This window comes from Colossoma macropomum, unplaced genomic scaffold (genome assembly GCF_904425465.1).
Source record: "Colossoma macropomum unplaced genomic scaffold, Colossoma_macropomum, whole genome shotgun sequence".
NCBI lineage: Eukaryota > Metazoa > Chordata > Actinopteri > Characiformes > Serrasalmidae > Colossoma > Colossoma macropomum.
Genome location: NW_023495267.1, coordinates 4,238,342 through 4,259,484, shown reverse-complemented (window position 1 = coordinate 4,259,484; position 21,143 = coordinate 4,238,342). Strand labels below are relative to the sequence as shown.

The following is a 21,143-nucleotide window of genomic DNA, read 5'->3' as shown; positions in this document are numbered from 1 at the left end:
TCTGTCGACTATTTCAAAGCGTGACTATTATAATAGTGGATTGTTATAAATGAGTCAGTGTTAAAAGTCTCTCATTTTAAAATATTCTTGTATTCATATCAAATATCTAGGCTTATATATGTATTTCTGGGCTGGGCTTGCCTGGGCTTGTACAAGGTTTATCTAGAGTGGGATATCTGTGTTCTGGCAGAGAACTGCACTTGTCTAAATTTGTCACTGTTCACTGTTCCTTACCCTAACTACAGATACACCACCATTACTTATGGTTCTATGTTAGCAAACGTTGGGTAACAATGGATTACTCCACATGATAAATAGTTTTTAGACTATGAATATGGCAAAAAGCTCACTTCACTGTTACTGTACCTTTCTGTACATATTACTTCATTACTATTGGTTCTGTGTTAGTAGTCGTTTGTGAGTAATGGCTTATACCAGATAAGAAGTGACTATGAGGCTAAGAATATGAATGTGAAAAGCTTCATATTTCTTGTTTTTTTATTTTTCCCCCTGAAATCCACTTGCTGAGTGTAGTGCAGTTAGTAGATCATCTGTGCATGATAATTTTCCATCTTCTTTTATCCTTTTGAATTACATTGGCTGGTTTGTTGCTCTGCTTTTAAGACTGGTATATGCAAATGACCTCTTTTGTCATTGGCTGCTCTGTATTGTGCCTAATTCAAAGAGCAGTCGGGACTGAAACACTCCTTATAACTTCGTTGTGAACTGGTGGGGCTAAGTAGGCGGTAGCTGTTCGCTAAATGGGTGGGTGTATGTGAATGTGTTGGTTTTCTTGACATCACAAAAACAAAATAGAAGGTTTCTGCAGCTTAGTTTCTGTACGTGGTATGTTTTGAAACGTTAATAATGTTTCATTCATTTTCTATGTGAAGAGCCCTTTAATAGTAGATGTGCGCAATGTATCATTTGTGAAATGTTATTGCAGTGGAGGCTTTTGCAGTACTGATATTGCCAATGGCTGCAAATTTCAGCCCACAATGTTTTTAATGTGCACTGTGAGTATCCTGACCTATCGCAGTGAAAGATGAGTTTCTGTGGGTGTTTGGATGAATCAAGGTATTTATTTAGTTAAACAAAAATAGATTTCAGTCAAAATAATACATTCTGATCTTCAGCGTCTCATTATTGATTTGCAAGTGCATTTTTAGTGAATTGTGTGTCAACGTCACAATATGTACCAACATAATCATGATACTATTATTTCGTCCATATTGTGCAGCTCTAATTAATGAGGTTCTGAGTGTACAGTTACTGTAGGCCTAGCTTGATTATCATTGTCAGTTTAAGATCTCTAGGGCTTTCATTGTCGCTGCCATGTTGTGGGCAGGGCTATTCTGTCTGAGTTTGGTCCCTACCCTGGCTGAACTCTGAAGGAGTATTGTTTCTGGAGTCACTGTGAGAGTTTGGGTGGAGATGTAGGAAGCTTTGAGATGGCTCCAGAGACAAGCCACTGATTAAATACAGAATGAAGCAGGCCTGGACCTCAGTGATAGTTTATCTAGACTGGAAAAGACTGGTCACACTCAGTGGCAATAAGACTGCTGAGCCATCAATCTCAGTATTCAACAATTAAGGAAGAGATTTTGCAGGGGTGGTGTCCAGGATGTTCCTTAGTCAATCTGAATAGGTTTGCACTGCCTTCCTGAGCTCCTCTTGAGCTATTGTTTCCAGGGTGGAATCCGTAAACCCACCACGCTCTCCAGCAACTTTTCCCCAGAGGAAGAGGGTGAAGGAAAAGCCACAGAGAGTGCTTACTTAGCAACTTAGTCTGTATTGGAGAGTCGTCAAGCAGTTTACAGTTGTTTACACCTAGGATTTGAGGGGGAAGTTCTCGTATTTTAATCTGTCATTGTTAAGAATGTGCTTTGGAAACATCTGACTCTCATAACTCTCGTTTATATAAACATATTTTGTAGGTCTGCATCACAAACCAAGTCAGAAGTGTGGTCTTAGTAGCCTTTTGGGAGGTTTTCTAAGTGATGAGGGTTTCTAAATAACTTATTATAGCAATAAGGGCGGATTTTTCCCCTCCTTTGAATCTAAGTGATGGGACGAGGAAATTATAGATGAAAGGATAGAGAGGGAAGTACAGTAGATGTGTATCTTGCTTAATGTCCTGGCAAACTCTGGGTCCTTATGAAACACTTTGATGTTGAGCAGTCCCTGTTTGTCCCTGCTAGCTTTTCTTCAGTTACAGCATCAGAAAAGCTTGTAATAAAATAAAAATAACAATGATAATAAAAAAATGTAATATCACTGTACTTTTGACAGTACACAACGTCTCAATAATTATTTTTTTTGACATTATTATTTTTCTGACATTTGATATGTTCAAACAGGCACAAGAGAGCCAGTAGTGCCACATATAAAGATGCTTTTGTATTTTTGAGATATTGTGCAGCCCTAAATTCTCTCTCTTTGCTCTCGTTGTAGTAAAACATGCTGTAAAAGTACTGATATTATCCACAAAACACTTGAAAAAGCATCTTGTCACATAATTTATCATGATGACAATAAATATTGTCAGATTGCCCAGCTCTAGAAGGGCTTATGATGCATTGAACAATGCATAATTTGAAACTTAGTAAGTGCATTCTTAATAAGAATTATGAGTTATTTGTAGGGGTGGTGAATATATGTTTTTATAATGATAAGATATGTCAGGACACATTTTTGTAATTACATTAGTTTCAGTTACTTCAAAAGTGCTGAATAACACTAAGATTTACACCAATTATAGAGAGCCTGTAAACAACAGACAGTGTATAGTAACTGCATAAACTTAATTTAATAAACCGCTAATTGGATGCCAGCCCATTGTGCCATGATCATATTTCTTTTTGCTGCCAACTATTAGATTTTTTTCTCCTAAATAGTTTTGGAAATCATTTTTTTCATCTGTATTGCTGGTGTTTTTTGCTACTTCCAACTTGTTTGCAAACCTTAGAAAGACTAAATATCCTTTTATGCTTTTTTCCATATTACCCCTCAGCCACACCCAGATGGGCGTGTTTGAGCTTACTGATTGTCTGGTGTGTTGAACCGTGTTATTTTTGTGCCCTCTAAACCTCTAAATGTCTTCCTCTGTCCTGTCCGTTCACAGGGAGTCCCTCCAGAGCAGTGTCCACTATGTCCCTGTCTGTGCGGCCTACGCGCCGAGCCCTTGCCAGGTCCATCACTAGGAGCCAGTCCTTTGCCGGAGTCAACTCCTACGATAAGCCTTACAGGTTAGTCCACACAGAAATATAGGCAGAGACACACAAACACAATATTCTCCTTCTTCAGTGCGAGGAGACCTGGTAATTCGCGAGGACAGTGATTACAATTACAAGCTGAGGTGTAACAATGCACAATATTGTGTTGCGCCGTTGCTAGCGTGTTAGCTTGTGGCATGTCCTCTCATCTGCACACACATCGCCCTTCTCTCTCAATCAGTGCATCTGTTTCTGTGCTGCCGAGAAACCAGTCTGAATAGATCAAGCACAACTTTACTGTGCTTTTCTAAAATGTCAAATATAAGTGAGAATTTTATGGATCATTACATCTAGTAGTAAATCAGTATTCTGGTTTATTCAGTATACCTGTTGCAATATTTCCAGTGAGTTTTGACATAGTTGTTATACCGATATGCAACAAAACGCAGATAACACAATGTACAAGCAGTGCAATCCATGTTAATGTTATCCTGTTTGGCTGATTGACAGAGTCAAGGATGTTTGTCATGTTACAAATGAAAATGAAAACACAGCAGACCCTCAGTCACCTCCCACTGTCAAGCCTGTTGCATTTGAAGTAGTCCACTAAAAAATGGCTGGACTTTTGAGTTTAGCCTTAGGACACCAGAGTGCTTTTGCTAAAAGAAGCTGCCTGACTTGGTGAGCTGAATCAGACGAAGCCACTGTGATCTAGTTGGTACTAAAGTGTTAATAACTGCAATATTTTCAGAATTCCAGGAGAATCTGACGGTCCGATGTAGAAGTATGTTGGCCGCACATGAGACGAATGATTTGAGAAATTCCACAAAGCTGAAGTCAGCTTATTTTTAGAATTTCTCATTCTCCCCTTCACTGGTGCAGCAGTTACCATGGTGTATTTACGTTGCTCTGACACGTCAACACACTGCAACACATCCCATTTGTTTTCAGTCGGAAGTGTCAGTTCCATATGACACGGCCATGTGGTGCGTGATGGGTCTGGTGCATCGAGTTTTGGGCATGCGGTGCATCGGAAAGTTAGGCAGAGCTGAATTTTATGCAAATGATTCCGGCCAGTATGATGCGTCTACCCAATCTTAAAATATTTCTGCACAACATAGAAGACCAGTGGCGAAAGCTAATATATTTAAACACAACTGTTTACCTCCAAAATTTTAAATTTGGCCGAGAAATCAATTAGTTGGATATTGATAAACTGAAATGACTGATATTGACTGCTAGTGATCATAAACATTCATAATCTTAATCTGTTCAAGTTTAACCTTTCTAATGTTTCAGAAAATATTAGTGCAATGGTGCATACTATGCTAACTTTCTGATTATTGAAAAAAAATAAAGCATTGCATATATATGGAGAGACTACACATCAGTTTCGCAGGGAACTCCAGCATAACACCCACAAACAGGCAATGAAGAGGTAGGATGCGTTCACATCCATTGATGTGCTAGAACAGTTCATTGTTAGGCACCGGTAAAGGTGCCTGAATGTAACTGCTGCTCCATTCAAGGTGGAACACAAAATTTGATCAAAAAAAAATACTTTGAATGAGACTTCACCCTTTTATAAATTAAATTGTGCATTTAGCAGTGTTTTTGACGGTCCTATGGGGCTAGCTAATGTTATAAAGCAGTATTGACAGGTTTATCTGTGTATTGTCCAGTTTTGTTTTTACTATTTTGCACAATAAAATATTTCTGGCTTACTTTGGCTTCTAAAAATGGTTGTTATTAAAAAGTGAGAGGATGTCACAGAAAAATAATCCATTGTTAACTTAAAAGGTTTACCTAACCCCTTAAAATCCCAGGCTTATTGCATATTAAGACTTATTATTCACTAAATCCAGGGCCTTTAATGCAAACCGGCTGAGCTGTTCTTAGGTTATGGAAGTGTGTAATTAAACTTTGGGCCTGCCAGTGGGCCCTGGCCATTTAAGGAGTTAAAGGAGGAGTCAAGGAGTTTTATTGTTATTTTTTATTTGACCAAAAAAACATATCGTGATATATACCAAAACTGTCAGAAATTTTAATTATACCATCATATGAATTTTTGGCCGTACCATCCAACTGCTAATGACACCCCTAATAACAAGGTTACCCCTATAATAAAAAAAGTCTGCCCACCACATTTATGTTAAAGGGTCACACCTGACAGGACGTCCTATAGAGCCTACATTTCCTCCCCATTGCAGAGTCCCTGTGACTGCTTAAGAAAAGGGTCGGCCTCCCAAAAGCTGCAGACTTGCATTTTGACAGTAAAAGGAAACAGTCTCCCCTTGTGCCCCCTTTTCTTTGCTGTAGGAGTGAGAGAGAGAGATAAAGAAAGAGAAACTCTGTTGGTTCTCTTATTACTCCCAATACACACCTCTTACTTGCCAAATTCCCTTACTCAAATGCCTGGTTTTCCAGTTGAAGCTGCGTGTTGGAGTAGCACTGTTATACTATATGTGAATGATATTGTGCAGTGATAATACTATGGATGTTGTTATCCAACAAAAACATTTCTTTCTTGACACGACCCAAAGTTTTTAACCTTAGCTGAAGTTGGAAAAGCAGGTTTATTTAGTGTGGTACTTACAGACACATTCTGCCATAAATCCAATTCGGTGAGGGATTATTTCTTGTGAAGACAGTTCAGAGGAATTTAGTGACCACACATCAGTTCCTTGCAGTAATGTTTTAGTCTGCTTACTCCTGCATTGTCTGTCTCTGAAACAGAGTCTACCTGACTGCTGATTCACCAGGCTTAATGAATGTTAGCTCAGTTTTGATGATAAGTAATCAAATGTTAATCTCTGATTGCTCAGGTGTTGATCTTTAAACTTATTGTTCAGTAACTGCTATAAATGACTCAATAACTACTACAAATGCCTCAGTAGCTACTGTGATATCAGAAAGTTATGTGCTTATGAGAGTGGAAGGTTCCCACATACAGACCCTTGTGGTTTCAAAAGGGGAAAATGTTAATTTTGAATGAAGTGCTCCTCTGAGCCAGATATTCCTGTCATAGCAGAACGTTACTCACCTCTCCAATTCTTATTGAACGGTCTGTCATCAGTGCATGGAATAGTCACATTTCACATTCATCTGCCAGCATGTTTTGTAGAGTGTTATTGATTTTAGATTTAATTTCAGTTGTTTATGTTGCTCGTGATGGAGCACCTTTACTCTCTCATGCATTTGTATCAGCTGGCATGAGAGAACAGAGAACATGTAGGTGAAATTCATGCCTGGAAAAAAGCACAGTTTTCTAAATAGGGCTGTCAAACGATGAAAATGATTAATCACGATTATTCACATTATTTTGATCGGAATTAATTACAGTTGTGTTATTTGGAATTATTTTCTCTTTAAAAACCAGTGCATTTTGTATGATGAGTGGATGAAATAAACTTCACCATAATTTATTTATTACTTTCAGTAATCAATAACATTTCATTGTGTAAACACAGGGATCACATAATCTATACATGAAAATCACATGAATGTGAAAATAGGGTGATTACAGTTTCTGGTTTTCACCGCCGACATCCGGTGACCACAGCAGTGGCTGCATGTTCCAGTTCCTCTGTGATTGCAGTTTCTCATCTCATACCTCCATGTTACTTTCTTTTTATTTATCCGTGTGTTCTCCCTAAGACGTCCTCCGGTGTAACGTTACTAATGTTACTAGTATTGTTGGCATCAACACTGTATTTTGCTTAATGTTACTTTAGACTTCCAGTGTAAACAAATTTACCATTGTAGTAGCTGAAAATAACTTTGGTTTTATAAGTGAGCCATCAATGAAACTTCTTGCTATTTAAAAGCTTGAATGAGAGGAGTACAGTTGCAGAATCAAAGCAACAGTGTGCAAGCAGTTTAAAGGATCAAACTAAACAGCGCTAAAAACTTGTGGTGTTAAGTGTTATCCTATTAATGCATTATTAGCATGCTAACCTCGACACCACTGCAGTTTTGCTGTAAGGTTGAATGTGTGTGTGTTTCAGGAGCCTCTCTGTGTTCAGCACTCCAGCGTGTGCGAGGAAGACTCCCTCCAGAGCAAGCAGGATGTTCACCCTTTCCACCAAGTCCCCACCTCCGAAGGTGCCCCAGCCCGAGAGGCTGGATGAAGTCTATGAGGCCCTAAAGAGAGGACTACAGTGAGTATACACACACTCCCTCTCTCTCACAGTACATATCCAAATACTTACAGTGCTTACAGTTCAAATTCTTACAGTACACATACTTAGAGTATTACTATTGGCGGTGGTTGGCAATAATGGCAGTTTTCTATTAATGCTCTCATATGATAAAAATTACAGCACACACAGTACATCATGTCTGAACACTTGGAGAAGCCTATAAAGAACTATGAGGTGGTCTTGTGTTCATAATCCCCTTCAGGAGTGCTGATCTTTATGGTTGTAATAAATATGGGAGGAATTCATCTTTATTCAGCTGATCTGGCACTGATTTAGGATTTGTCTTTATGATTTAGAGCAGCACATACAGAGGACAGTTCTTATAGTAGTTCATTGTTCCTGTGTTTAGTACTGGTCCTGGAGGGCTGGATTCCAGTGATTTCCCTGTTCAAACACGCTGAATTCAACTCATCAGTGAATTAGCAGGTTTAGTAGGTGTGTTAGAGCAGGTAAATCACCAAAGTGTTGTGGACTCCAGGACCAGAACTGGTGACCTCTGTGTTAAACGTCACACTACTGATGTGCATGTTGCCTAATATCTGGTTTTTGGGGTTCCAGGTCTTACCTGCAGGTTCATCAGATGGAGCTGGACAGCTTAAACCGCCAGATGAAGGAATCCAAGAGGAACTCTCGGCTGGTGAGAACAGGGGACCGACCCACAGTCCATCCTAGCCATCCACTCCTGAGTCCACATGTATCAAATACAGATCTGATCTAGACTTGTAGGCTAACTGTACTTGTAAGGACATTAACAGTAAAACTGAACAGAACAGAAGGAACAGGGACACATGTGGGGATGGAGATCTAAATCTATGAAGTGGAAGACTATAAAGCCCCAGGGAACCTAACTCCGTGATTGCTTTCTATTTGGGTTAAAGTAGTTCTTGTAGTCACACTGTATGCATTTACAGGGGCTTTGATTATTTTAGTTTTAGTGGTTCAATTCTTTTTTTTGCATAATTTGAAAACTCTAATTACCCTTTCCAGTTACCATTCATTTCATAATGAACTGACCAACAGAAATGACCTGAATAGTCATAGTTTTTTCCTTGTCCTGTAAAGTTACCAAGATACCAGCTTTTGTTTCCGAAAGCAACAGTATTTATACTATGTTTCCTGGGGCTTTAAACGAGTCTGTAAGATGAGGTGTCTGAATCTAGGTTTTTATTCAATGATGGTTCGTTGCTGTTAATTTTAAACTTCTCTTTCTCTCTACAGGGTTTTCTTTATGAACTGGACAAGGTGAGGGGGCTCTGTATTTTACATGCAATACTTGCTATTTTGTGTTTAGAATGATCTTTAATGAAGACACAGAAATGCCTGACTATATCTGCCTTTCTTGTAGTGAGTATGTCATATAAGGTTAATACTCTCTTTCTTGCAGCAAGTGAAGGTGATTGAGAGATTCATGAGACGGTTAGAGTTTCATCTCAGTAAGGTAAGCACAGTGTTATACGCATAACGCATGATTAGAATAAGCGATTTGATTTCCACTTCAGCTTACTGAACTGTAATGTGATGATGTAGACAAGTTTATACAGAAGTGTTCTTATTGAACTGGAGCAGGTCAAGCATTCAGTGCTTCATTCCCAGGAAACGTCATGAGTGTGTGCACGTGTATGCATGTGTGTGCGTTCCTTTATGTTATAGTGCGTAGGTACAGGAGAGTATGTCTTTGTGTGTCAGTGTGCCAAAGCTGTGGCTTGTGTGTGATGTAGCTTAATGTACATCCCTCAGTAGCTCCACAAGCATAATGTGTGCGTACGTGTTATATGTGTCTGTGCTTGACTGTGGTGTGTACGTGCACATTTGCTGTCAGACACACTTCCTCATATATGTTCTTTGGTATTTATACACTTAAACTTGCACACACACTGTGCAAACTATGCAGGGGACACGGGTCAGAGACAAGGGCAGCCCCCAGGCCCAGTTCACCCTCATGCTGACCAGTAAGCCTCTGATTTAATGGGCCAGAGTAGCTCCAGCCAGCTGCGGGACAGGAAGGGGCCTTCATCCTCCTCCTTTTCCTCTCCTGCTGCAGCTTCGTTTGATGTGTGATACGTTTGGTTTTAAGAGCATGTGGAACAGCAGGAGAGTAAGGAGCATATATATGTGACGATGTGTCTTTCTAGTATATACATGAAATACGAGGAAGAAAACACCCCTCTTTAAGGGGAATCCCACCAATTTTTCAAAATATCTGTGTAATTGAATTTTTGAGATGTAAACAAAGTCATTCAGAGTGGTCTGATGTGAAATGTGGCATTCTTAAGAAAGTATACCCATCCATACCCGTTTTATTTAGTACACAACCCCACCGGTGAACCTACACGTCTTCTGGGTTTTTATATGTATTGTTGACGATGGTTAAATAGCAGTAAGTCTGAAAAAGTATTTTTTCTTTGGGAATTATTTTCCCTCACAACAGCCTGCATGTACCTCTCCAACATGGATTGATTTTAAAAATTATTTGATTAGGCCCCAAAAAATTATTTCATTAGGCCAAAAAATTCTTATCTCAAAACAAGCATAAAACTTCTCTTGGGTCAGGCAAAGTATTTGAATGGATTCCCTGTAATAACTTCTTGTAAGGGGAACTTTCAGAGGCACTAAACACCACCACTGCCATTTTGTCTTTTTTTATGTAGAATGTGGCATTTCACATCACACCTATTTGAACAAGACATAAACTAAATCAGCAGTATAAATTTTGTTTTCATTGCAAAAGAAAGGCTGTCAGGGATAAGAAGCCCCCCTGGTAAATCTTGCTTCAGTTTGTCATCTACGTTTTACAGGTTTTTGCACTCAAGAAAACACATTAGGTGTGGATGCAACTTTTCCTCTACCTTAAATAAACATACAAACATATCTCCAGTGAGACGACTAAAAAAGGTTGCTAATGCTAGAAAGTCGGTAAAAGTCCAAGGAACAAATGTGTACTTTTCTGATGAAAATACATCATGTATCTGGGGCAGTGGGCTAAAGGAGGCCTTTTGCCCTGCGGAGGTCTTACTTTAAAATTTTGCTTCAAGAAAAAACAGACCTTTTTTCTTCCTCTTGAAACCAAATGTAATGCTCTCTGACTGAGTTAAATACTTTGTGGGAAGGTGTAAAAAAATGTGTTCAGAAAAATGAACAGATGATTCCATAATTGAGAAGGATGTGTAGCATTATGAATGACAGTATAATAAAATAATGGCTCACATTTGAAAAGTAGTGCTCAAATCTCAGTGAGGATAATGTGACAAATTCCTCTACATTGTGTATTGTGCAAAAGTCTTAGATATAAAACATATTTGTCTTGACAGTAAGTGTATTTTTACCACTATGTAACATTAAACTGAATAGAAATAAACATGTATACAGTAGAACCTGACAAAACATCAGCAGCACACCTGATTTGGTTTAACGAAAGACTGATTAGCTGAAGCAAGTATTGGATGTTAACTGTAAACACTGTGCTTCCTTGAAGAGAGCTGGAAACATGCATTATCACAATATGTTCATTTGATTATTTGTGTTCATTCTGATGTTCATGTTTTTGAACAAATAACTCTTTACTGTCAAGATAGAAAGCTTTACATATCATTTTCTCATATGGCCTAAGACTTTGTGCATTACTGTATATAATTAATGTTATGATTTTATAACTCGTTGTACCTTAAAAACTTGAAATGTTTGCATGAAAAAGTACCTCTTGATGTTATTATTGAATGAAATAATAAAAATCAGTGACAGTTAATTCAAATCTTATATGCAAAAGCATATAAAAAATGAAGTTGTATATAAGAGATTATATAATAGATACGAATGGAGAGGCAGGATGTTCAGCTGTTAGCTGTTGTTGGCCAAGCTGTGAGGGTTTGCTCGAGAGGCCCAGCTCTAACTCCAGTTCTGACTGGCCTGTTGACTTGCAGTCAGGATGTTGGAGCGCAGTTGATAGGCTGCTGTTAAACACCTCCAGATGAGGGGTGTGTTCATGAGTGTGTGTGATGGAGAGAGCAAGGTGCTGTTCCTGGAATTAATCTGTTAAAGGCTCTCTTTCTTCGTCTGTGTTGTAAAACTTCCAAGGTTTTGCGACCTGTTAGCTCTTTTCTCTTCAGGAAGAACTGCCGTCGTTGTTTTGTTTGTGTTTGTTTCTTATGTTTTTTTTGTTGTTTTTTTGGTTATGGGGCTCCTACATCTCTAACCCTCTGTGACTACACACACACGCGCACGCTGATCTCTCTATGGGTCCATGTTTAATCACACGCCCTCTCATAATACCAGTCATGCAGGAAGGTCTTATCGGAATTACTTTCATGCAGTGTTTTACTGGCCTGACTTCCTTGGAATGGAATTTTCAATATTCTCTGCTTGGAAGTGCATTTGTAAATTAATATCTTAATGAACTGCCAGTCATGGAGAAATCCAGTCATTTCCGAATAAGAAAACATGTTACGCTTGGCGTAATACTAGTTTTTCTATTGTAATATTTTGCGCAGTACTGTGTGCGTGACACTGTGTCCTGACATTGCAGAACAACACACGTGTCTGTTTGAGGGGCTACATCAAATGGGGAATGTGTGAAGTTAACGTCATGATGGAACAGCAGCTGCTGCCAGCTCCCATACAGGCTGCCTCCTGTGGAGGACTTTTTGTGACCAGAGCTTTCACTCACGCACATTTACTTCTCTTTACTTATTCATTCATAACGATGTGCAGTGAAAATCTCACTCTTTTACTTTCCCTCTGAGTAACACAAAGCCTCTCAGTAAAACCAAAGCTTTACAGCAGCTCTTTGAAAGGACGAGTGAGTTAGAGCTTTAGGTGAATGAGTTTGTCTGACTGGGACACCGATTCAAAAAACCAGGACAAACTCCTTAACACACTTCTCTGCCGACCTGTAAAGCATGTCTTCGGGGTGTTTGTTTACATGGCTGGCTCCTGTGTTGTTTTTGTATTTGTTTATATAGGTTATTAGAGGTTACTCACTATGGAAAATAGGGATGCACAATGTAATCAAAATCATATCAATATCAGCAGATATTTGCTTAAAAAAATATCAGAATTCGACAGAATTAATTTGGCCGATGTTTAGGCGATGCAGAGTTACCGTGCTAAAATGTCTACATTGTGTTCATTTTTATGCATTTGTAACACTATGTTTAGTCTCAGTTTCTGCATTTTATAAATGTTTATGCATCCGCATCTGCAGATAAGTACAATATGAACAATATCAGATATCAGCATCAGCCCTCAATGCCCATATCAGTGCAACCCTAATAGAAAACGTACTTACTGAATTTGAAGTCATTTTCTTGTGTTTTTCAGTGTGTGTGTTGGCCATATGAGGAGTTTCCTGTTTGGGTTGCTGTTTGTGGTTTAGAAGGTGCTGCAGACAGATCAATAAAACATTAATTATGTATGTCTGGAACAATAAGGCAACAGAGGACATTCATAGAGCAATAAAAACCCAACATAAGGAAGTAGAGGTTAATTTTGTGTGTGTGTTTGAGAGAGAGAGAGAGAGCAAGCATGTGTGTGTGTGTGTTTGTGCACACTCTCTGTGAAGTAGTTCTAATAAGGTCAGATTTAAATTAGAGCAACGTATTTTGAAAGCTGACACAAATACTCTGTAATAAGCAGACATAAACACATACTGATTGGGCATGGGATGCATGACAGTATTGTACTGTATCTTGATCATTTATATCACAATATGCCACAATATCTATGTCTGAACATAGCGTGGATATCGTCTGGACTTAAAGAACTCTGACCAACTATGTTTTATTACAAGAAGAGCATAGTTAGTCCTGTTGGATTGGATTTGGTTCAACGCAGTATGTGAAATGTTGAATAAAAATTATTTTAATCATGGTTTTTGGTAAACATTTTTAGATGTGTCACTTCTTTCCGATATTTGTTTGTTTCAATTTATCAAGCGTCAAAAAACTACATACCATAAAAAATGTTGTCAAGTACCATGATATTGTATTTTTCGCCCAACCCTAATACTGATGGTACTGTGTTTTCTGTGTTTGTGTGCAGATTGATGAACTGTATGAAGCGTATTGCATGCAGCGGCGGCTGCGGGACGGAGCCAATAAGATGGTGAAAGCCTACACAGCGTCTCCAGGCAGCCGCGAGGCTCGAGAGAGCCTGTCCGAGGCCAACAAGGGCTTCAAAGAGTACACTGAGGTAAAAGAAAATGAGGATTGATTACAGTATGTGTGGAGTATTTAGCAGAAATAGGTAGGCAGTGTTACAGCAGGCATATTAATATTTGTTTTTTTGGATAACAGGTTAGTGAGACGATACGCACTTCAAATCACAAAAAGGATTAGATTTTATGCTACAAAGATTGTTTGTGGTATCAAACCTACTCACACAAACAGTGTTTCCAGTGTTCTGTTAAAGGGCAGTTCCTGCATAGTTCAGTGTTGAACAAAGTCATTCAGCGTAGTTTGAAATGCATTGTTAGATTTCTTTACAGTGGTGGCGATCGGAAGCAGGAGTCTTAATGTTTACAATAAATGTGTAGCCATTGTGCTTATTATGCAAAATGACCAGAGAACCCACACATGTTCAGTGTTTTATGTGTAATGCTAATGGTAATAAAATAGTAATGTTAATAAATGTAAATAAATGTATTCAGTGTTCATAAATGAGTTAATGATTTTTACTTAAAACACCTGCTGTTCCAAATTGAGAGTTGGTATTGAGGTCTGGAGACTGGTCAGTCAAACTGTCCCGATGTTCCATCATGTCTGTTGAATCTGTCACACACAGACACCCTGCAGTTGTCATTCTGGAGTGTGGGAGTGTCAGTGCAGTGTTTTGATCTGGCGCAATCCTTACCTGAAAGGATCGCCGCGGTCATTAAAGGACTGCATTTTTCTTATATTTAATGTTTTTTCTCCTCAAGATCCCAAGAGCATCTTGTATAATGTTTTCAGTCTTATATGTCATTATATTTAGTACACAGTTTGTCACCGTGCTCTGTGAACAGTGCTCTGTGCACCGTGCTCTGTGAAAGCCTAAAAATGATTAAAAGTAGCGACTGATGCTGCTGCTTCAGTGCTGAATTAGCTGTCTGTGAATGTGACATTATCTGTGAATTAAATGAAAGCTAATGTGGTTAACTTAGTTATCTGATTTTAGGCAGGTGAGCCAGTGGACTGTGTGGAACGGCTGCAGAGTTATGAATAGCGACAGTTAGTCGGTTTGATTAGTTTTGACGGCTTTTGCACAGCAATGTAAATGATGATATTATTGCTCAAACACTGAAGTAATTAAACAGTGTCATGTCAGTTAGCTTACACAGGAACACAGTGAAACTTTTCAGTTCTGTTTTGTGACAGCTGTTCTCGCATTAATCTATAAAGCATGCAGAATTCATTTAGGTTCTTCCAGTCATCAAAATGGCAGTGCTGTCATACAGTGACTTCACGTGAGACAGACAAATAGCTGGATATATGTAAATGTTTTTGATTTTGTGACATCACAAAAACACTGAATTCAAGACAGGCTGTTTTTGTACCTTAGTCTCCATATATAGACTCGGGTGTGAAGGGTACATTTTGAAACTTTAACATATGGCATTAAACTCCACTACTTAAAAAAGTAAGGTAAATTAGTTTTCCTTGATATGGGCTTTATAAGGCAACTGTTTGCTTAACCAAGTATCTGAGAAGAAATGATGCAAATATTTTTATTGTCTGGATAGCATATGCTTGAGTGATATTAATGCTTCTACAATGTCACATATTAGCCATGACTGAGGTTATAGTCATTAGTGTGGTAGATGTGGTGAATACATTCACAATCATATTAAGCTGTGCTCTCTGATCTGGCTGTAGTTTGGTTCAAATATGCATTTTCACTTCCATGTGTTGCTAACATGCTCTCTCTTTCTATCTCTGTCTCTCTCTGTTTCTTTTGTTTTTTCTTTGTCTTTCTCCCTCCTTCTTTCTCGGCCTGTGGTGCCACATGCATCACTTTTCTTTTTCTCTCTGTTTTCTCCTCTGAACGGATCTGTAGAGCATGTGCATGATGGAGAGCGAGCTGGAAAACCAGCTTGGGGAGTTCCACGTGAAAATGAAAGGTACGACAGATTTGTGGCGTTTTTCATTCTCTCTTCAGGACTTATTCCAAGTGTCCAGCAGAGCAGTAGCTGCACATTCATGTTGATAAACTGTGTAAGTGTTCTGTGTTATGATTTGTGGACACTTTATTCCCTCACACTTTGGAAATGACACCCATAATTAAATGTGTACATGCAATAAATCTGCTGATTAATAAAGAGTACATGCATAGTGGACCTGAGCGTATTTGTAATGGACTGATGATGAATTGTTGGTTTGAAATGATTGATTGTTTTTGAGTTTTGAGAGGATTTGCTGCTGTTGCAGGTCTGGCTGGTTTTGCTCGCCTCTGTGCCGGGGACCAATATGAGGTCAGTCTTGTTTTCTTTCACTCTTTCATTCTCCTTTTCTATTTCTCCCTTTCTCTTTTTCCTTCTTTTGTTATTTTTTCCTCCCTTTCTTTCTCTTATCTCTTTCTCTTTCTTATCTCTTTCTCTTCTCCCTTTCTTTCTTTTCTTGTTATCTTTCTTTCTCTCTTTTCTCTTTTTCACCCTTTCCTTCTTTTTTCTTTCTTTCTTCTCTCTCTTGCTTCTCTTTCTATTTGTCTTTTTCCTTCTTATTTTTCTTTCCTTCTTTTCTCCCTTTATCTTACTTTCTCTTATGTCTCTATCTCGTTCTCTGTTTTTTTTTCTTTTTTCATTGTCTCTTCCCTTTGCTTTCTTTCTCTCTTTCTCTTTTCTGTCTGTCTTTCTCTCTTTCTTGCTTTTGTTCTTTTCCTTATTTCTCTTTTTTGTTTTTTGCTTTCTTTTCATTTCTCTTGTATTCTCTCTCTCCTCCTTTTTCTTCTGCTCTCTCTGCTGGTAGCTTGCTCTGCAGGAGATGTTTCTGCATGATGGCATTCACATCATCCTTCATCAGTCTTGTGCCTCGCCTGCCATGAGAGGGGAAGAGAGAGAGAGAGGGACAGAGAGAGAGCAACATAGACAGTGAGATAGATGCGTTGTATCTGGCACTCGGGGTGTTCGTGGCTTGTGCAGGTGTGGGTTTATGGAGGCGGAGGCTAATTGGAGAAGAGAAAGTGTCGTCAGCCCCGCCTCCACCTGATTAAAATTGAGTTGAATGATTGACAGGTTCATGGATGGAGTGAGTCAGCACTGCAGTATGTTTAGAGAGCGTGTGAGCTTGAGAGGAGAGAGGAAGAAAGAAGAGGGAGGAATGGGGCAGATGGAGTGATGGAGCAGAGAGTTTGGAGGCAGTTACTCTGAAAGCTGAGGCTTTTCTGTCCATCTGGCATCGTGGAAAAGATGGCATTCCCACACAAACACAGTTAATGCTCGTATTGTGTGAACTGCTCCAGCAGCAGAGCTCTCACCCATTTAGGAGATATAAACATTAAAACTGTATTAATATCGGTGGATTCAATTACAGCTTTCTGAAGAGCTCACTCAGGTGCTTTAAGTCTCCTCAAGCTCTGTTCTTTGTTTAAGCTCCTGTGTACTGAGCACTCTGTTCTTTAGTGGATGTCAGCTTGCTTGTGTGTGTAAAGTCATGTCTCCTGTATGTGCTCTCATCACAGATCTTTATGAAATACGGCAGACAGCGCTGGAAACTGAAGGGTCGGATCGAGATCAACGGCAAGCAAGTGTGGGACAGCGAGGAGATGGTGTTCCTGCCCCTCATCACTGAGTTCCTTTCTATAAAGGTACAGTCTGGGTGTTAATCACACGATAGTCTCTCTCTATCTCACCTGCGTGTTCTTTTTCTTGTTCTAGTTCTAGATAGCTTTATTGGCATGACTGTATCCGGTAAAATATTTCCAAATCAGTAACACAGTAACAAGAACATCATCAACAAAAATAACAATAGTAACAACTAGGCATGCATAATGATACCGAAATCATTGATATCTGCAGATATGGTTTTTTAATCAAATTTATCAGCATCAAACTGTTTAGATTTGACTAACAACTAATAATAACATAAACAACAAACACTGTTGTAATCATAGTATTCCTAATAACAATTATAAGTTAATTAAAATTAAATAAGATATACGCTTTTTACTATTTACATACTGTGCCCTTTAGGAGTTATCTATCTCTGTCCGATCTCTCCCTCTGTTTCTACCTCTTTCTCACACACACACACACACACACACACACACACATACACTCAGAGATCACAGTCACATCTGTGTGTGTGAGATGTTAATGGTCCTAACAGCTCAGTGTGAGCAGCTGGACTTTGACTTGTTTTCTCCTCCAGCGGTTCCATCACCCGACAGGGAGGGAGGGCAAGAGCACAGGAGATAGGAAAGGGATATTAAAAAACAGAGGGGAGGGAGAGAGGAGCCGTAGGCGAGGAATGAAGAGAATGCAGCTGATGTTTGTCAGAAGTGTTTTTAAACAGGCCGCTTAAAAAGACGATCGCTGTAGACTCTCATTCAGCGCGACTGACCCCACAGAAAAGGATAATACTGTGGAGTTTTGTATATATAGACTCTTTCCAACTTTGATGCCTGCAACACATCCCAGAAAAGTTGGGACAGGAGCATGTTTACCACTGTGTTACATTACCTTTCCTTATACTTTCCTTGGCAAGCCTCTGCCCATTCTTGCACATAAAGGACTGGGCCTTTCCTGGATGATTTATTTATACTTAATTATGATTGCATCACCTGTTTAGACACCTGATCAGATAAAGCATTAAATTGCATAAGCATGTTGTCTTTGGAGTGCTTTGGTTTAAATAAAGGTTAAAGTCTGGTCTGTTGTTATTTGCATTTCATGTACTGTCCAAACATTTTTGGAATTGGGGCTGTATCTAAAAGTCTTCAGGTCAGCCATCTAGTACCCTTATGATGCACTTACTTCTAGAAATGCAGTTTAACTGCAGACTTTCCAGAAATAAATACTTTTTGCAACCGGTGAGATGTCAACATTTGATTGATCAAATCACCTAGAATCATGGAAGCCTGGGGTGTCATTTTGTGCAGTGTGCTTTGACGGTATTATGTTGATGTTTTTTTACGGCTTGCAAAGTGTTCTGTGTAGTACATACTGAGTATTCAGTAGACAATGTGACTTCTCACCCGCAGCTTAACTGTGCTCCCAGAACTTCAGTCCTGGCTGTTCGGTTATAATCCCTGTTTGAATTAGTCTTTAGACTCCTGCTCTAATCACAAACTGCTCTACCAGAATTTGCTTCCCTCTCTGAATGGTGCTAGATGCTGGCAGGCTGGACAGAGTATCCAGTGACCAGGCCTGGCTGTGTGATGTGCTGGTACATGTCCCCATGAGATAAAGACTGAATAAACCCCTTTTGGTTGTCAAGGTGACGGAACTGAAGAGCTTGGCTAATCACGTGGTGGTGGGGAATGTCTTGTGCGAGACCAAAGACCTGTTCGCCGCCCTGCCGCAGACCGTGGCCGTGGACATCAATGACCTGGGCACAATCAAACTCAGCCTGGAGGTCACGTGGAAGTATGTTTCCCTCGTCATGTTAAAGGTTCCTATAAAAACACTAACGTGAATAATAATGACTGGTAGTACCAAATTCTTATGAGAACTACTGCTTAGGAGAATGTCATTATTTTATTTTGATGAAGATGGCTCATTATCTAAGGGACTCTGCATAACCCGGTTTTCTGCCCATTAAAAAATATACATATATTTAAAAAGGAACAGGTGGGCTAATTTGGTAAAAGTGATTGAATGAAGTAAGATAATGGTATAATGGGTTAACATCCAGTTAGCTCACTTTTACTGTGCAGTGTATGCGGGTACCATACATTGTGGCTGTTGTTCATAGTCTTTATATGGTCTAAATCTGTCTTTTTATTATGTATGCAATTATTTAATGTTCTAAATGTACAGACAAGTCTACGTGAAGTAATTTCTTACAGTAACAATAACATATCGTCATACTGCCATCTCCTACTACAAGGTGTAGTAGTATTTCTTGTATTACAGGCAGAATTGACAGAATTTGTTTGATATTTTCATCATTTGAACAAGCTGATCTTACAGCTCATATGTGGAATCTTAGTTTTACATACTGATGATTACACCAGGAACTAACACTTTCTCCCTCTTTGTCACTCACTCCATACCTTCATCTTCCTCAGTCCGTTTGACAAGGATGACCAAGCCTCCACAGCCAGCACGGTGAATAAAGCTCCTACGGTGAACAAGCGTTTCTCCACCTATAACCAGAGTCCTCCAGACACGCCCTCTCTGCGTGAGCAGGCCTTCTATGTAAGTGTCTTCCCCTCTGTGTCTTACCAGCTCGGATTCTGCACACATTCTAGTTCAACCTTCAAATTGTTCACCGTTACAATTTATTTGATGCCTCAAACAAATCAGAATTCAGTTCCAGGACTTAAGGCTCCTCTCAAATGCTGAGACAGATTACTGATATTGCCAAATTAATGATGTCAATGTCATAACTAGGACTGTCACAATCATGAAATTTTAGTTGACGAATAATTGTCCTGTAAATAATTGCAAATAACAGTAGAATTGTTTTTTTTCTGTTCATTGTATGCAACTAGTAAAGTACAATCTTGAAGTGGCCAAATTAACTGATTATCCAGAGTCATTCAAAGCAATTTTTCTTGAGAGTGAAAATATAAGCAATAAAACTTTAGAAGTAGCTACATAGCTGACAAATAAACAAACATTATTTGTGCTGCCCTCTACTTAGAAGTTAGAAGCGTTAAAAGTTAAAGACTTTTTTGTTTTTATGAGCCCTATGGTATCTCAATGGAAGCATTTGTTGCTTTCTTTTGTTTATTTACCTCAACTCATGGCATCCATTCACATTTTGTTTTGTTTCTGCTTAATATGATTGTGAATTCTAATGACTGGAAAATGATCTCAGTCAGCTTAAATAATTGCTATCATCTCAATAATAATGAAACAATTATGTATTAACTCTGACAGACCTGGTCATAACTGTTTTTTAGTAAAAAAAGTATAGCATTACTGACACAACAGAGAACCTATCAACTTGTTTAGATTCACCAAAAAGCTCAGATCTCAAAGCAACAGTTTGGTGAAAAGTCAAATTTTCACGATTGTCCCCTTTATCCTAAATGTAGTCAGTCAGCCAAGACACATTTGGTGCCTGATTTTTTTTCTTTAGTTTTGCACTGGAGCAGTGAGGCTAAGCTAGCTAACAGGTAACAAAAGCATATGTACACTAATTAGTAGTAGCAGACATTTTGAAACCTGCATTTTGTCCATACGTTTTTATTTCTTCAATTGATACTTTACTCTTTCGCTTCTTATTGCCATTCTAGTCTGTTACATTTTAGCAGATGGTAAAAATGTACGTCAGTTTGTCCAGAGATGGGTAAGTTTACCTTTGGGAGTAGTCTTGGAATTTGGTGAATCCAGTTCCAGCCATCTATTCTCACTGTGCTCTCTGACTCCATCGGGCTACGACTACTTTAGTCGGCCCCTCGGAGTTTGCCGTCCAAGCAGCGCTGGTCTCTCCTGGACGTGTTCCGGGACACGCTGGCCGAGAAGCTTTCTCAAAGCTGTAGCTGCGGTGATGTCTCCTCTGCCAGCATTGGCTCCTCTCAGTCCCACAGCCATGTAAGTGCTGCTAGCCACTAGCTATTAGCCGCTAGTGTCAAGTAGATTTGTATGGCC

General features: G+C 39.1%; 1 protein-coding gene across 6 annotated transcripts in view; it reads left to right on the top strand.

Moving 5' to 3' along the window:
- The window catches only part of ripor1 (RHO family interacting cell polarization regulator 1), a 75,605-nt gene that overhangs the window by 44,292 nt on the left and 10,170 nt on the right, over positions 1-21,143 (top strand). For all 6 annotated transcript variants that reach the window (XM_036561652.1, XM_036561657.1, XM_036561658.1 and 3 more), the window contains exons 2-12: positions 3,125-3,248; positions 7,223-7,375; positions 7,976-8,054; positions 8,636-8,659; positions 8,802-8,855; positions 13,451-13,600; positions 15,443-15,506; positions 15,814-15,857; positions 17,063-17,188; positions 18,820-18,968; positions 19,613-19,742. In XM_036561652.1, coding sequence (XP_036417545.1) covers positions 3,125-3,248; positions 7,223-7,375; positions 7,976-8,054; positions 8,636-8,659; positions 8,802-8,855; positions 13,451-13,600; positions 15,443-15,506; positions 15,814-15,857; positions 17,063-17,188; positions 18,820-18,968; positions 19,613-19,742 — 1,097 coding nt within the window. The remainder of the gene's footprint in view (positions 1-3,124; positions 3,249-7,222; positions 7,376-7,975; positions 8,055-8,635; positions 8,660-8,801; positions 8,856-13,450; positions 13,601-15,442; positions 15,507-15,813; positions 15,858-17,062; positions 17,189-18,819; positions 18,969-19,612; positions 19,743-21,143) is intronic.